The sequence below is a fragment of the Mauremys reevesii genome, linkage group 6, assembly GCF_016161935.1.
Source record: "Mauremys reevesii isolate NIE-2019 linkage group 6, ASM1616193v1, whole genome shotgun sequence".
Classification (NCBI taxonomy): Eukaryota; Metazoa; Chordata; order Testudines; family Geoemydidae; genus Mauremys; species Mauremys reevesii.
Window position 1 is genome coordinate 114,259,104 of NC_052628.1, and position 17,768 is coordinate 114,276,871.

The window sequence follows — 17,768 nt, forward strand, 5'->3', positions numbered from 1 at the left end:
CTGTAGCTAAATGCACTGCAATATATTCTGTCTCTACAGAGCTGCCACAGTTAGGTGGTAGTGTTCTTCCATGTGAGTTGCATGCAAATAGCCTTGCAAATCTGCATAGTGAATGAATCCCTGCATAATATTGTATATTGATGAATCTTCACTATAATAGAAGCTGAGTTAACTACAACAGGACCTGCGCCACTGGCCTATCCTAGAAGAAGCTGGAACGATATAAGAGTCTGCTACATCAACATATTCACTATTATGGTGATATTAATTAATAATAGTAATTAATAATGCTTTGAAATTATTATATCCCTTTCAAAAGTTCTCCTGCCAGGTATTTTATTAGAAACATTAAGGGCCTGATGTGGCTAATTTGTGCTTGCAACTACCATAATTTGCATATGCAATCATGGTAACCACAAATTAAGTATGCAAGTGCACACATACTTTTATCCACACAACTGACAATCTTAGCTTTTTGTAAATCAGACTTTAGAGTAATAGTGCAGGCTAATTTATGCTTTTCCGAGTTCTTTTCTTTTTGAGAATGAGAATTTTTCTGATTCCTTTCTTAGTTGGTGCTATGCTACTATCCGTCACTGAACTGCATGATTGATCCTCTGTTAAAGATCTCCTTGCCATTTTTGTCACTGAACTTTTCTATCAAAAATAAATATACTTACTTTCTAACTGAAATTGTGTAATTTGTGAGAATACTTCCACTTTAGTGGTAAACATACTATTTGCACTACTCAAATCAGTGCTTAGTTGCTCCAAAGAATCTGGTAATACCAGATTTAGTCCTGAATGAATCCACCAGTCTGATTTCAATGGGCTAAACACTGGCGCTTCCACATGGATGGACAACATCTCTTTCAGTTCTGTAACTGAATGATGTTGAAATGTAGGTTCAATGGTCTGATTCTCTATAAAAAAACAAGACAAAAACTAGTATTAATGGACTGGAAACTTGAGAAAAGAACATTTTTGACAGCAAAATTACAAAAAAAATCATGACTTAGGTTATGTATATCCCTTGGTATATCTTTCCATTACTAATTCAGTATCATCACTTGCCTGAACAGCAAAGAAAGAAACATGTACATAGCTTAGTAAGATATACATTTTTTCACCTTGTTTTTTGTGTTCAATTCCCCAGCTGTAATTATATCTCTAGTCTGTTGATATAAACCTGTATTACCTGGGTTACAAATGAGCCGAGATTTATTCATTATCTATGAGTTTACTTTCCATGCTTACAAGCATCTATTATAATCATTATTTGAAAACTCTAAATAGTAAATAGACTATTTCACAAATGAGGATGTAACTCACTTATCTCACAGAAGTCTTTTGGTGTTATTTCTTAACACTAACCATTGGGGTCAGAAATAATTTATGACTTAGTTGTTTTTGGTTCCATATTCCACTTTCTAATGTGTGCGATTGGCATTGGAAACTTAGCTCTCCATGAATATGATTCCACTAAGGAATTTATTAGTATGGATTTAAAAAAATTATTTGAAGATAAGAACATACTCTATAATAAAAATTGATATTTCAACAGAGCATGTTATAAGTTGGGTTTTTGTTACTGAGTTTTAGAAATTACTATACCCATTAAAATAATTCTCAGGAGGTGAACTGAAGATTTTCAAACTGGGGGAAAGCTGTCATTTTATACAAACTAGCACTGGGGAAAGGCAAACTAGTTATCTGCCTTACAAGAAGATTGATATAAAGGAAAAAATCAAACATCCCACCTTAGATGCAATGGGATACATTTTTAGTGTGCAAACAGGAGCTGTATTCCTTGCATTCTACATTCATTTTATAAACTTTGAAAATGTATCCTCAAATATCTGCATATATTTCTTGAAGCACTTCCCAGATTAATTTCTATGTTGTTGTAATATTTCACATACAACTCTTCTATATCAATTCAGTATATCAGAATTCATACTTCCTTACCTTCAAGCAAAAGAGAGTTCACAGCATTTTGGTATTTTTCTGACTGCCACACCAGGCACTCTAAGTACTCCTTAGTTGACTCTGTAAACAGAATACTAAAACAAACAAAGAAAAAAGGAGACATGTGGTAAGAAGCTTAAATCATAGCTTTAGATTTTCAAATCAACTTTCTTCTGGTAATACATTTAAAGAAAGTAATTTTGCAAAAGTATTTACTTTCTCTCCAATCTTCTACTTTCTCTTATTGATTCATTTGGGACATCTTTCCTCCTCATCTGTGGGTGCAGTGGGCTCTCTGGCTGCAGGACCAATGTGGTTCCACTCCCCAAAGAGGGGAAAAGATGAGGGGTATATATTCCCCTTGAATGGGCTGGAGGCAAGCAAGAGGAAGCTAGTGTGGAACATGGTGGTAGGGAGGGAGACTGTCAAGAGAATGCTTTAATCCTTCCATATCTGTGGAGGGAGAATATTAAGACTATGAAGGCTACTCTAGCAAACAGCACAGAGAAGCAGCCATGGAACAGCCCTGCTGGTGCTTCTGTCGCCACATGGATATCCCCAGCACTCGGCCAAGGTATTCACCGGGTGCTTCTCTGCTGAGGACTTTGGAGGATTCACTGCCACAGAGGTATGAGTCCTCACCTTCCCCAAGGAGGAAGCTGGATCTTCAGGATATTAAACCTCCTTAAAGGAGGACAGCCTTAAAACAACTCTCTTGGTCTTTTCAAGCTCCATGCACTGAGACCATGCACAGGGTGTATTCCCTTTCTCTCCAAGGCAAAGTGCACAATGAACAAAACCATCGGCAATGAACATCTCACAGAATGAGGCCATAAATTAACAGAATCCAATTAAGCTAGTTTTGCACTAATTTGGAGGAGGTTGTACCAGTTGTATTCTCATTATACTTTGACTTACCTGTTACCAACAGGAGAAATAGGTTCTGCCTGAAGTCCTGCATGAAGTGAATTCACATGTGATCTTTGTGGTCTGCATGGCGGAGTTAGCGGTATTTCTACTTCATATTGAGGATATAAAGCGTAACGAACTGGGAATTGCAGAAAAATGACATCACATTTCACAAATATAAGTGAAAGAAATGTAAATATTTATGTATAACTGATACGAGTTACATTTTGTATTTCAAATTTATTATGAAGATTTTATGTTTTATCACTTGAGCAATAAAGACCAAATTGTGGTTCTTTAATATATAGACAACAGAGGTAACAGTAAAGCATAAGTCACACTTTTTTACTGCATTTCCTATGTGATTCTGGGAATCTCTGCACACCTAGCCAACCATTCAGAATTTAAAGTCACCAGCTATTATTTTGGGGCATTTTTTTTAATTAAATGTTGATCAGCCGTGGCCCAGTTATGTAGCTCTTACTTAGATGGAATGGCTCTTTCAAATTATATTTGTGATGGTTCTAATATCACTCACATTGACAGTGAAACCTGCAAGTGTGCAACTCAGATACCTCAGACTCTGAGGGAGTCAATTATTGTTTCATTTGCAAATAAAATTCAGTGCTACTTACAGTCCTAGCTTGTCACAGAAGACTCCCACTGAAATCAATTCAATTTCAATTGATGTTCCATATGCAGAGCACTTGCAAGATCAGACCCTATATTTTTAACCAGCTATACAAACAAGATTGGGGAATCAAAGCAATCTCTTGTATGTGACATTTACTGCCCTACTTTTGCCAGTAAAATGAATTTCAGACATGCTTATTGATTTTTCTAGCTTGCAAGGAACTTGTTTTTTGTTTTATTTTTTTCCCTGTAATTTTTTTTACTAAGCTACAAGCTAGTTACAAACAAAGCTAGCCAAATGTAAGAGGTAAGGATGTTGCATGCAGTTCTGTCTTGCAGTCATAGAATCATAGAATCTCAGGGTTGGAAGGGACCTCAGGAGGTCATCTAGTCCAACCCCCTGCTCAAAGCAGGACCAACCCCAACTAAATCATCCCATCCAGGGCTTTGTCAGGCCTGACCTTAAAGACCTCTAAGGAAGGAGATTCCACCACCTCCCTAGGTAACGCATTCCAGTTCCTCACCACCCTACTAGTGAAAAAGTTTTTCCTAATGTCCAACCTAAACCTCCCCCTCTGCAACTTGAGACCATTACTCCTTGTTCTGTCATCTTCTACCACTGAGAAGAGTCTAGATCCATTCTCCTTGGAACCCCCTTTCAGGTAGTTGAAAGCAGCTATCAAATCCCCCCTCATTCTTCTCTTCTGCAGGCTAAACAATCCCAGTTCCCTCAGCCTCTCCTCATAAGTCATGTGCTCCAGCCCCCTAATCATTTTTGTTGCCCTCCGCTGGACTCTCTCCAATTTATCCACATAAATATGGATATTTATATGGATATCTTCTTGTCCATATAAATATTGTAGTGTGGGGCCCAAAACTGGACACAGTACTCCAAATGAGGCCTCACCAGTGCTGAGTAGAGGGGAATGATCACATCCCTCGATCTGCTGGAAATGCCCCTACTTATACAAGCCAAAATGCCATTAGCCTTCTTGGCAACAAGGGCACACTGCTGACTCATATTCAGCTTTTTGTCCACCGTAACTCCTAGGTCCTTTTCCGCAGAACTGCTGCCCAGCCATTCGGTCCCTAGTCTGTAGCAGTGCATGGGATTCTTCCATCCTAAGTGCAGGACTCTGCACTTGTCCTTGTTGAACCTCATCATATTTCTTTTGGCCCAATCCTCTAATTTGTCTAGGTCCCTCTGTATCCTATCCCTATCCTCCAGCGTATCAACCACTCCTCCCAGTTTAGTGTCATCTGCAAACTTGCTGAGGGTGCAGTCCACACCATCCTCCAGATCGTTAATGAAGATATTGAATAAAACCAGCCCCAGCACCGACCCTTGGGGCACTCCACTTGATACCGGCTGCAAACTAGACATGGAACCATTTATCACTACCCGTTGAGCCCGACCATCTAGCCAGTTTTCTATCCACCTTACCGTCCATTCATCCAGCCCATACTTATTTAACTTGCTGGCAAGAATACTGTGGGAGACTGTATCAAAAGCTTTGCTAAAGTCCAGAAATAGCACATCCACTGCTTTCCCCTCATCCACAGACCCAGTTATCTCATCATAGAAGGCAATTAGGTTAGTCAGGCATGACTTGCCCTTGGTGAATCCATGCTGACTGTTCCTGATCACTTTCCCCTCCTTTAAGTGGTTCAAAATTGATTCCTTGAGGACCTGCTCCATGATTTTTCCAGGGACTGAGGTGAGACTGACTGGCCTGTAGTTCCCTGGATCTTCCTTCTTCCCTTTTTTAAAGATGGGCACTACATTAGCTTTTTTCCAGTCATCCGGGACCTCCCCTGATCGCCATGATTTTTCAAAGATAATGGCCAATGGCTCTGCAATCTCATTGGCCAACTCCTTTAGCACCCTCGGATGCAGCGCATCCGGCCCCATGGACTTGTCCTCATCCAGCTTTTCTAAATAGTCCTGAACTACTTCTTTCCCCACAGAGAGCTGGTCACCTCCTCCCCATACCGTGCTGCAGAGTGCAGCTGTCTGGGAGCTGACCTTGTCTGTGAAGACAGAGGCAAAAAAAGCATTGAGTACACTAGCTTTCTCCACATCCTCTGTCACTAGGTTCCCTCCCTCATTCAGCAAGGGGCCCACACTTTCCTTGACTTTCTTCTTGTTGCTAACATAGGTATTAAAAACCTGAAGAAGAATTGGCCTCACTCTGCCCTTTATGTACTCAGGAGGGGTGAAAGGCTAGGGTGCGAGCTCACTCTGGGCACAAGTGCAGCCCACCTGACACCTCTGGCCACAGATTCTGATCTCAAATGCACAGGACATGTGTGCATCAAATAATGGAATACATATGGATAATCAAAGAATCATAGTTCTTAAAAACCACCACTGGATTTGCTTATATAGCACTTCCTACCTGCCTCACTGCATTCCAGTGAATTTCTGCTCTGATTGAAACAAACCTCCTCCATTGTGGGACAGTATTTTGAAATCTCTATTTCGTTTGTAATATTTGCAGTAAGATCTGAAAGGAGATAAAAAGGTGCCACAAATGATAACCATTTATTTCCTTTTTTCCTCAACCTATTTCTTGAACAATGTTTTCTTTGTTTCTGTTTTTATTGATCCTGCATTATAATTTTGAATTTATCAATACAAAGTACTGCTGTTACCATAAATTACCAGGCAAACAGCAGAAGGTGTTCATAAGACCACAGCAATCACCATATGTGATCAGGCCAGTGCTCCATCTAGTCCCATATCCTGTCTCTTACCGTGATTAGTACCAGCTGCTTCAGAGGAAGATGCAAGAAACCCTGTATTAGCTAGATGTGAAATAACCTGTCCTTAAGGAAAGTTTCCCCCTAACTTATGAAACACCACTCCCATGGGTGGCTTGTCAGCAGCTGGGATCAAACAGATGACCCCTGGACCTAAAAGCATGAGCCTCTACTTCCTGAGCTAAAAAAAACCCTTTTTTAATTCTCTCATTTGCCAAAATGAATTAAATAGTCATTTTTTTCTGGCCAAGTTGAGACCACAGCCACAGTCTCCATGGCTGTACAGGTAAGATACTGCCACAAGCACTGATTTAAAAACTGAGCAGTGTCACTGAAGGTGTAACACTAATTCTGAAAAGCCACAGAGTTTCTGATGCTTCCAAAACTCTTCTTTTTAAATATTTACTATTATGACTTTGAATATTCTTGTTATACATATAAATATCTAATCCTTTTTGGAAACTTGCTAAGATCTTGGCCTAAATTATACCCCTTGACAATAAATATCACAGGTTAACTGTATTTTGTGTGAAAAATTATTTCTTTTATCAGCTTTGTATGTCACTTTTCAATTTCACTGAATGTCTATTTGTTCTTTTAATTAGAGTTAAAAGCTAATGCTTTAAAATGCCAATCCAAATTCTAGCCAGATGTTGTTGATTCCTGGTAAAGGGCTTTTTTTTTTTTTTTTTTTTGAGAGAGAGAGAGAGAGAGAGAGTTCCTCCCGTGTCCTGTCCTAGCTTCCCAGGGCTGAAAATAGCTGTACTGACCTTCCAAATCAGAGCAGATACATACCACCCCATCCAGGGATGTATGAAAGGCTGCTCTGCTCTGAGGAGGAAGAACATAAGATGTGCAGTGGGAATCCTGGGAAATAGCAGGTTCATGAAAGAGTTTTCCTCGATCTGCATTTAAATTGATAATCATGTCATTCAATTCATAGTAAACATTTGATAGACATATGGCAAGAATATTAGTCTATGGCAGGGTTGTAGTGTTTTTATCTGAGCCACTAGAAGCCTCAGAAATACAAACTGCAGAAGGGTATTTTACTAATTTTTGTTTTGTTTTTTTGCTTAGATGTGTTTTATGATGCTAATCTCAGGCCTTCCATAAGGTTTTGAAGGAGAACCCTAATATGCATACTAAGTAATAATAACAATACTTAGCACTCATGAAGTGTACAAGAATTGAGATTACGTTTTAACATGCATTGACAAAAGTTTGCTATATATATTTGTACTGTGAAAGTGCTGCCATCCTTATGTATTATTTTGTTTCTCTGGTCTAATGCTTTAGTTATTGATTTTTCTTTTACTTGCTTGTATGTACAATTGTGAAAATTACAATTAGTTTAAAAATATAGAAAATCAAATGTTTATAGTAATAAAATAGTTTATTTGTGTTTGGTAGATTATACAATGCACTATTACATACAAAAAAATTGCATTAAAACAATGTTGTTTAGGTTGCAAAGTCAAGGACTGAAAAGTTAGGAAATTTCAGATTTATGGTTGCTCGTACAACTATAATTCTATCCCTTTGTGAATCGATCCTTTGCACTGAATAAGGCAGTGATTCCATGGGGAAAAAACAGCATGAGATTATGTAATTTGACAGTACCATAATACATACACAAAATTAAATTGCACAGGTAACCTTAATTTTGGTATTTCCTAACTTTCAAGTTCTTGACTTTGCAACCTAAATAACTTTCTTTAAATGGCATATTTATACTAGTTTTTAACTTCATGCAGTTCTTTTTCATTTTTATGGGTTATTTCTTGGAGTTATTTTTTTAAAGGAAAAAGAAGAAAAATACTTGTATTTTTAGTTATTATTTGGCAGGCTGCCAAAATTTTCCTGAGGAACAAATGAGAACGAAGTATTTTTAAAAGTTTAATAGAAAAATGCAAATGGAGTTTCATGGGATAAAGAAAAGGCACTTCAACAGGGGAATAACTCTCAGGCTCCAATATCAAAGGTCTGCTGCTAACAATGGCGGTGGGAGAACTTCTCAAAGAAAAGGTCATAAGAATATTTTGAAATAGAGATGGTAGTCAAAGTAAATACAGAGGCTGTTACCAGCTCCCCTTATAATGTTGTAGACAACTTATATGGAGTGACTGTACTGCATGAATTATTGTAAACTACTCTGGGATTTCAAAAAAAAAATCATCTAAGCTTGGCTAACCTCTTCAGTTATTGTCATTAGAAACACTCTTCCACCTCAGTAACAATACCTGCTTCTGAAATAACATGGGCCTGAATTGAGGTGTAAAGTATGTAAGAGATCATTTCCTTTTGGCTGCTTACAGGAAACTTTAATACTTTGAAATTTGACATGCCAAATCTTTTCCATAATTTCATACACAGAATGGGCCTTATTCTCATCTGATTTATACTAGTCTAAATCAGTAGTAATTCAAGTGAAGATAATGGAGTTAAAAAGATAATGGTGTGAAATCTGTGCAAATGAGAGGAGAATTGGGCCCAACATATCAAGAAAACAATTCTCACCTTTGATTTTCTTTTCACTCCTGCTTTCATCTGCTATAATTTCTGGTGCTAATTTTAACAACTCTTTCAGTTCCAAGCACGATGGAATCTCAACTTTCTGTCTGAAGTTTGTTGTCTCATTGGATTCTAACTCAACAGGCAGCATTAATGACTGAAAAAATAATAAATACAGTAACACTGGGATAGGTAAGGTTTAAATTTATGAGTTTTTGCTTGTACTGTTTAATTTTGACTTTTTTTATTTGTAAATAGTTTGCAGAAATATAGACCAAGAATGGCTTAAGAGTAGAAGGAGGGTTGAATTCATGGTAAAAAGAAATCAGACTAAAATAAATAACTTTTATTCACAGAAAAAAAAGACCAAATCAAGTGTAGTACTGGTGTAAAAATAACTGAAGGAACTGATTAGTGCTACAGGCAGTGATGACATGTTGCCTGCTCTTATCGGTATGGTGTCAGAGAAGGACTATACCCTCACTTCCCCTTTGCTCCATGGTATGACTGTGCTGAAGAAGCACCAGATAAAAATACTTGAATTAGGTTTAATTAGTCCTGCTACTCAGCACGCTCCCTGAGTATTTCCTTCACCCCTTCAGTGATATATCTTCTCTGCCCTCCCCAGTGCCATTCTGCCTTTGTAGAGACATAATGTGCCTCAAATTGTAAGAAATATTATTTTTAAAGTGTTGCATAGTAAAAAAGGCACTTGCCTGAACCTTCCCTTCCCCTTCCACACACCCTCCCAAGACATACACACAAAGGCTAGATCCTTCTCCACTTGGTCTCCACTTTTGATCTGATGTCCCCAATCTAGCATGTGCTGGTGCATCTGATCATAGCAGAAACAGACACCCCAAGTGCGGCTTCCTATCACAGGCCTCCAAAAAAACAAAACCAAAAAACCTGGTTTAAACTAATACTCTTTTTTTTAATCTTAGCTAAGGGAGGCATTTGGCAGTTTGCAAAAATTAAGGAAATTCTGTTAAAGTGATTTACAGTCACTTTTAAGTCAGAAGACAGGTACATATATTGATAAGTGTATTAAGCAGCAGTCACTAAAATCACTGGGATGAAACTTATTTATAATACCTCCTCATCCTTTAAAGACATTCGACAAAAATCTTCCTTAACTGCATGTAGTTCTTTTTCATTTTCGTGTGTCTCTGCATTGCTTTGGAAAGTCAAACATTCTCTATTAAAAGATCAGCAAAATAGCACAAGTTTCAGAGTGGTAGCCGTGTTAGTCTGTATCACACTACTGTCTGTAGTGTGTGTTTGTTTGTGTTTGGGGGTTACTTGCTGTGTGCTGAGCTTGTGTTTGTCAGTCTGTTTGTTTGGTTGTTTGTTTGAGGGACCGTATGCTCTGGCTGGCAGTTGGAGGCAGGTTTGAAAGCTCGAAGCCTCTGGTAATTGGCTGAGCCTTAATCAGTGGGCGGGGCATTCACTCAGGCCAGGGCTTTATAAAGCCGCGCACAAGCGACCAGGGGCTGCTAACAGGGAGTTTCGCAAGGGAGTTTAGAAGGGGAGTGGGAAGGGAGTGGGAGCCCCTCGCCAGCCCTAACCCCTTCCCCGTGGCCCCCCACTAAAACCTATAAACCGAACCACAGTCCAAAACTACTTTCCATAAACCACCCTTTCACTAACTAGGAGACAATGCAGGCAGAAGCCCAGCAGCAGAGTGGGGGCTATCCAGTTTATTGCACTGACTGTCGCATGTATGATTACCTGCCCTGTGGGTGGGTGGCGTATGTGTGCAGTCGGTGCAAGGAGCTCCTGGCCCTCAGAGACCATGTACGGACTTTGGAGGCCAGGGTGGCGGAACTGGAGGAGCTGAGAGAGGCAGAGAGGTATGTTGATGAGGCTTTCCGGGACACTGTAGAATTGTCCCACCTCCGCTTAGACAGCTCCTGTGCTGTTGAGGAGGAAGAAGGGCCCAGGGAAGTAGAGCAGTCAATGGGAGCAGAGGGAAACCTTCCCGTAGTTGGGACCCTCCTTCCAGACGGTGCTGGGGTTGCCTCTCGCACTGAGGTTGCCTCTCCGGGGGAGGGAACTCCAGTTTCTAGGAAAAGGCAGGTGTTAGTAATGGGAGATTCGATTATTAGAAATGTAGATAGCTGGGTCTGTGATGACCGGGAGAACCGTATGGTGACTTGCCTGCCTGGTGCGAAGGTTGCGGATCTCTCGAGGCATCTAGATAGACTTATGTGTAGTGCTGGGGAGGAGCCGGTGGTCGTGGTACATGTAGGTACCAATGACATAGGGAAGGGTAGGAGAGATGTCCTGGAAGCCAAATTTAGGCTGCTAGGGAAGAGACTGAAATCCAGGACCTCTATGGTGGCATTTTCAGAAATGCTCCCAGTTCCACGCGCAGGGCCAGGTAGGCAGGCAGAGCTTCAGAGTCTCAATGCGTGGATGAGACGATGGTGTAGAGAGGAGGGGTTCACGTTCATTAGGAACTGGGGAAACTTCTGGGATGGGAGGAGCCTATACAGGAGAGATGGGCTCCACCTAAACCAAAGTGGAACCAGACTGCTGGCACTAAACATTAAAAAGGTTGTAGAGCAGTTTTTAAACTAGGAGATGGGGGAAAGCCGACTGCTGCAGAGGAGCGTGTGGATCGGACACAGACTTCTCTTAGGGGAGAGTCTGATGATAGAGAATCTCCAGGTTATAGTCAGGAGCAGAGGAATGGGAAGTATAATGTAAGGGCCGGATCAGATGATAAACAGTCACATAAAAAAGAATCTGGCACATCAGAAAAAGGCAGGCTAATAAACAGGGACAAGTTTTTAAAGTGCTTGTACACAAATGCCAGAAGTCTAAATAATAAGATGGGTGAACTAGAGTGCCTTGTGATAAAGGAGGATATAGATATAATAGGCATCACAGAAACCTGGTGGACTGAGAGCAATCAATGTGACACAATCATTCCGGGGTACAAAATATATCGGAAGGACAGAACAGGCCGTGCAGGGGGAGGAGTGGCACTATATGTGAAAGAAAGTGTAGATTCAAATGAAGTAAAAATCTTAAGTGAATCCACAGGTTCCATAGAGTCTCTATGGATAGAAATTTCATGCTCTAGTAAAAATATAACAGTAGGGATCTATTATCGACCACCTGACCAGGACAGTAATAGTGATGATGAAATGCTAAGGGAAATTAGAGAGGCTATCAAAATTAAGAACCCAATAATAGTGGGGGATTTCAATTATCCCCATATTGACTGGGAACATTTCACTTCAGGACGAAATGCAGAGATAAAATTTCTCGATACTTTAAATGACTGCTTCATGGAGAAGCTGGTACGGGAACCCACAAGGGGAGAGGCGACTCTAGATTTAATCCTGAGTGGAGTGCAGGAGCTGGTCCAAGAGGTAACTATAGCAGGACCGCTTGGAAATAGTGACCATAATACAATAGCATTCAACATCCCTGTGGTGGGAAGAACATCTCAACTGCCCAACACTGTGGCCTTTAATTTCAAAGGGGAACTATACAAAAATGAGGGGTTAGTTAGACAAAAGTTAAAAGGTACAGTGACTAAAGTGAAATCCCTGCAAGTTGCGTGGGCCCTTTTTAAAGACACCATAATAGAGGCCCAACTTCAATGTATACCCCAAATTAAGAAAAACAGTAAAAGAACTAAAAAAGAGCCACCGTGGCTTAACCACCATGTAAAAGAAGCAGTGAGAGATAAAGACTTCCTTTAAAAAGTGGAAGTCAAATCCCAGTGAGGCAAATAGAAAGGAGCACAAACACTGCCAACTTAAGTGCAAGAGTGTAATAAGAAAAGCCAAAGAGGAGTTTGAAGAACGGCTAGCCAAAAACTCCAAAGGTAATAACAAAATGTTTTTTAAGTACATCAGAAGCAGGAAGCCTGCTAAACAACCAGTGGGGCCCCTTGACGATGAAAATACAAAAGGAGCGCTTAAGGATGATAAAGTCATTGCGGAGAAACTAAATGGATTCTTTGCTTCAGTCTTCATGGCTGAGGATGTTAGGGAGATTCCCAAACCTGAGCTGGCTTTTGTAGGTGACAAATCTGAGGAACTGTCACAGATTGAAGTGTCACTAGAGGAGGTTTTGGAATTAATTGATAAACTCAACATTAACAAGTCACCGGGACCAGATGGCATTCACCCAAGAGTTCTGAAAGAACTCAAATGTGAAGTTGCGGAACTATTAACCAAGGTTTGTAACCTGTCCTTTAAATCGGCTTCGGTACCCAATGACTGGAAGTTAACTAATGTAACGCCAATATTTAAAAAGGGCTCTAGGGGTGATCCTGGCAATTACAGACCGGTAAGTCTAACGTCGGTACCGGGCAAATTAGATGAAACAATAGTAAAGAATAAAATTGTCAGACACATAGAAAAACACAAACTCTTGAGCAATAGTCAACATGGTTTTTGTAAAGGGAAATCGTGTCTTACTAATCTATTAGAGTTCTTTGAAGGGGTCAACAAACATGTGGACAAGGGGGATCCGGTGGATATAGTGTACTTAGATTTCCAGAAAGCCTTTGACAAGGTCCCTCACCAAAGGCTCTTACGTAAATTAAGCTGTCCTGGGATAAAAGGAAAGGTCCTTTCATGGATTGAGAACTGGTTAAAGGACAGGGAACAAAGGGTAGGAATTAAGGGTAAATTCTCAGAATGGAGAGGGGTAGTGGTGTTCCCCAAGGGTCAGTCCTAGGACCAATCCTATTCAATTTATTCATAAATGATCTGGAGAAAGGGGTAAACAGTGAGGTGGCAAAGTTTGCAGATGATACTAAACTACTCAAGATAGTTAAGACCAAAGCAGATTGTGAAGAACTTCAAAAAGATCTCACAAAACTAAGTGACTGGGCAACAAAATGGCAAATGAAATTTAATGTGGATAAATGTAAAGTAATGCACATTGGAAAAAATAACCCCAACTATACATACAACATGATGGGGGCTAATTTAGCTACAACGAGTCAGGAAAAAGATCTTGGCGTCATCGTGGATAGTTCTCTGAAGATGTCCACGCAGTGTGCAGAGGCGGTCAAAAAAGCAAACAGGATGTTAGGAATCATTAAAAAGGGGATAGAGAATAAGACTGAGAATATATTATTGCCCTTATATAAATCCATGGTACGCCCACATCTCGAATACTGTGTACAGATGTGGTCTCACCTCAAAAAAGATATTCTAGCACTAGAAAAGGTTCAGAAAAGAGCAACTAAAATGATTAGGGGTTTAGAGAGGGTCCCATATGAGGAAAGATTAAAGAGGCTAGGACTCTTCAGTTTGGAAAAGAGGAGACTAAGGGGGGACATGATAGAGGTATATAAAATCATGAGTGATGTTGAGAAAGTGGATAAGGAAAAGTTATTTACTTATTCCCATAATACAAGAACTAGGGGTCACCAAATGAAATTAATAGGCAGCAGGTTTAAAACAAATAAAAGGAAGTTCTTCTTCACGCAGCGCACAGTCAACTTGTGGAATTCCTTACCTGAGGAGGTTGTGAAGGCTAGGACTATAACAATGTTTAAAAGGGGACTGGATAAATTCATGGTGGCTAAGTCCATAAATGGCTATTAGCCAGGATGGGTAAGAATGGTGTCCCTAGCCTCTGTTTGTCAGAGGATGGAGATGGATGGCAGGAGAGAGATCACTTGATCATTGCCTGTTAGGTTCACTCCCTCAGGGGCACCTGGCATTGGCCACTGTCGGTAGACAGATACTGGGCTAGATGGACCTTTGGACCATAATAGAGGCCCAACTTCAATGTATACCCCAAATTAAGAAAAACAGTAAAAGAACTAAAAAAGAGCCACCGTGGCTTAACAACCATGTAAAAGAAGCAGTGAGAGATAAAAAGACTTCCTTTAAAAAGTGGAAGTCAAATCCTAGTGAGGCAAATAGAAAGGAGCACAAACACAGCCAACTTAAGTGCAAGAGTGTAATAAGAAAAGCCAAAGAGGAGTTTGAAGAACGGCTAGCCAAAAACTCTAAAGGTAATAACAAAATGTTTTTTAAGTACATCAGAAACAGGAAGCCTGCTAAACAACCAGTGGGGCCCATTGATGATCAAAATACAAAAGGAGCGCTTAAAGACGATAAAGTCATTGTGGAGAAACTAAATGGATTCTTTGCTTCAGTCTTCACGGCTGAGGATGTTAGGGAGTTTCCCAAACCTGAGCTGGCTTTTGTAGGTGACAAATCTGAGGAACTGTCACAGATTGAAGTGTCACTAGAGGAGGTTTTGGAATTAATTGATAAACTCAACATTAACAAGTCACCGGGACCAGATGGCATTCACCCAAGAGTTCTGAAAGAACTCAAATGTGAAGTTGCGGAACTATTAACTAAGGTTTGTAACCTGTCCTTTAAATCGGCTTCGGTACCCAATGACTGGAAGTTAGCTAACGTAACGCCAATATTTAAAAAGGGCTCTAGGGGTGATCCTGGCAATTACAGACCGGTAAGTCTAACGTCAGTACTGGGCAAATTAGTTGAAACAATAGTAAAGAATAAAATTGTCAGACACATAGAAAAACACAAACTCTTGAGCAATAGTCAACATGGTTTCTGTAAAGGGAAATCGTGTCTTACTAATCTATTAGAGTTCTTTGAAGGGGTCAACAAACATGTGGACCAGGGGGATCCAGTGGACATAGTGTACTTAGATTTCCAGAAAGCCTTTGACAAGGTCCCTCACCAAAGGCTCTTACGTAAACTAAGCTGTCATGGGATAAAAGGGAAGGTCCTTTCATGGATTGAGAACTGGTTAAAGGACAGGGAACAAAGGGTAGGAATTAATGGTAAATTCTCAGAATGGAGAGGGGTAACTAGTGGTGTTCCCCAAGGGTCAGTCCTTACATATCTTGTTTTTTCTTTTAATTCCATGAAACTTTCTCAAAGGGGTCTAACTCTGGCTTACATTTGTGCAAATACACCCATGGTTCATCAACAGGGTTGGAGCCTTTAGATCCACCCCTCAAACCTTTTCCATATTAGCATGATTAAGCTGCATGTGTGGACTGAGATTTTTCAAAGGCTTATAACTCAGCCAAAGTTGTGCAGATATTAATGGGGATGACAAAAGACACATCCCTGGCACAAAGGCAACCCCCCTGCCAAATTTCATATCCCTGAATTTTTCAGTGTGGACAAAAGAAAAAAACAAACAAACATTTTTCACTAGCCTTGTTCTCTGAAACAGGTGAACCATTCTGGCTGAAACATTTGCAAAAATAAACAGCCTCAGGCAGTAACTTGATATGGAATGTTTCAGCCCAAATGGTTGAAGTTTGACAAAGATACAAGCAACTGAAAACAGGGTCTTATAATGAGGAATATTGGAAAACCTTAATAATAGGCCCATAATATTTTCTTAATCATGGAGTATTTTAATTATTTGTTCAGTGCTTTGTCTCAGGAAAGCTGAGTATTTCATAAATAAAATTATTGTTTAAAAGGGTTAAAACATTAAACTAGCTAATGAACAATTTCAGATACTTTGGTGGGCAAATGAAGAGTATTTAATAGTCAACTGGATAAGTTTTGCATACTGTCCTACTTTTCTTTTTTCTTTTGTTTAAGTTAAACATCAAGTTAGGATCTCAATTCTGCAGTTAACTTTATGCAGGCACAAATCCTAATCCTGCCCGTTTAACTCAGTGGGAGTTTTGACTAAGGAGGAGTGGGTTCTTTTAAAGCTGAACATTATTTCAGCACTACAAGCTGTATTTAAAAAAAACTCCATAGAAACAATCAGACATGTAGGGCCCTAAAAATCATATCACCTCTCTTATTCTATTTTCTTTAACAATGCATTTAACCTCCATCCTACACATTCTTCTTTCCATTACAAAAAGATTAAGTTTTTTAAACCAATTACATACCTTATTTCATTGTAATTATAAAGAAATCACAGCTGAACAAAATCCATAATGAAATAACATGAGTTAAGATGTTAAAGTGGCAATATTAATCACACTTATGATCCACATACATACAAGAGGAGGAGGTGTTATGTTCAAAAGTATATAACAACTTTGCAAGTACCTGAAAAGGTTCTCTTCAGTCAAAATCTGTCCTTTAGAATTTAAGAGGGGATCCTTCACTAAGAACATTTTTAGTCTAGCCAGGAGGGTACGCAGAGTAGGTAGTTGTTTACGATATTTTTCCAAATTATCAAAAAAAACAAGGTCATCTGCAATATATAAATCTTGAAGGAGATAAGAAAATTAACAATACAATAGCAAGAAATTTAAAAAGGATAAGAAAAATCTAAACAGTTAAAATTGTGTAAGTATTTGCACTTTTTAAATTTATTTTAAATGTTCACTGTTTGTAAAGCTCGTTTCGAATCCTAAAGCGACCTTATTTATGTTTCTTTTGGCAAGCACTCATTTCCCAGCCCCCTGGCTTATTTTTAAAAAAGCATATACTAACAAGATTTCTTTCTATTCACTTCCTCATTTGTGTACTAGCATCTGTCAGATAAACTTTACAAATAGGGTTTTGTTGGGTAATTTACACATATAAATGAGACCAGTGTCCGGGTACTGTATTCCCTTTGCTGGGAATGAAGTACTCTTATGTCCTTCATCTCTACAATATAATGTGTATATATAAATACAACATAAAATTTACCCCTCCCACTCTTAAAATTTGGCAACAGCAGTGGATTTATTTAAAAATCAAGAAAACATTTAAAATGCTGAATTACAGAACATCAGACTGTAGCCATTTTAAGATGCTTCAAATTATGGGCCTTAGTTATTGGATAAGGTCCCTATTCATTTATACATTTACACTTTTTATCCTGATCAGTTAGCCAATATTCAGCACTATGAGTTGTTTCTGTTAGGAGGAGAAAATGGTGATGAAGTCAGGTATTTCTTTGATGCAATCCTGTTTATTTACAAATAATGCACACAAAGTCCTGTATCTAGGGTGGCCAGACAGCAAGTGTGAAAAATCAGGACGGGG

The 17,768-nt window shown here is 39.3% G+C and overlaps 1 protein-coding gene across 8 annotated transcripts in view; it reads right to left on the reverse strand.

Annotated features, from left to right (window-relative positions):
• The window catches only part of SHOC1 (shortage in chiasmata 1), a 134,010-nt gene that overhangs the window by 74,676 nt on the left and 41,566 nt on the right, over positions 1-17,768 (reverse strand). For all 8 annotated transcript variants that reach the window (XR_005600089.1, XR_005600088.1, XM_039543179.1 and 5 more), the window contains 7 exons: positions 16,839-17,001; positions 9,883-9,985; positions 8,794-8,944; positions 5,910-6,017; positions 2,887-3,016; positions 1,969-2,063; positions 681-923 (listed from right to left, as the gene is read on the reverse strand). Coding sequence is in view for 6 of the 8 variants with exons in the window: in XM_039543179.1 (XP_039399113.1) it covers positions 681-923; positions 1,969-2,063; positions 2,887-3,016; positions 5,910-6,017; positions 8,794-8,944; positions 9,883-9,985; positions 16,839-17,001 (993 nt within the window). In the remaining 2 variants the exon portion in view is untranslated. The remainder of the gene's footprint in view (positions 1-680; positions 924-1,968; positions 2,064-2,886; positions 3,017-5,909; positions 6,018-8,793; positions 8,945-9,882; positions 9,986-16,838; positions 17,002-17,768) is intronic.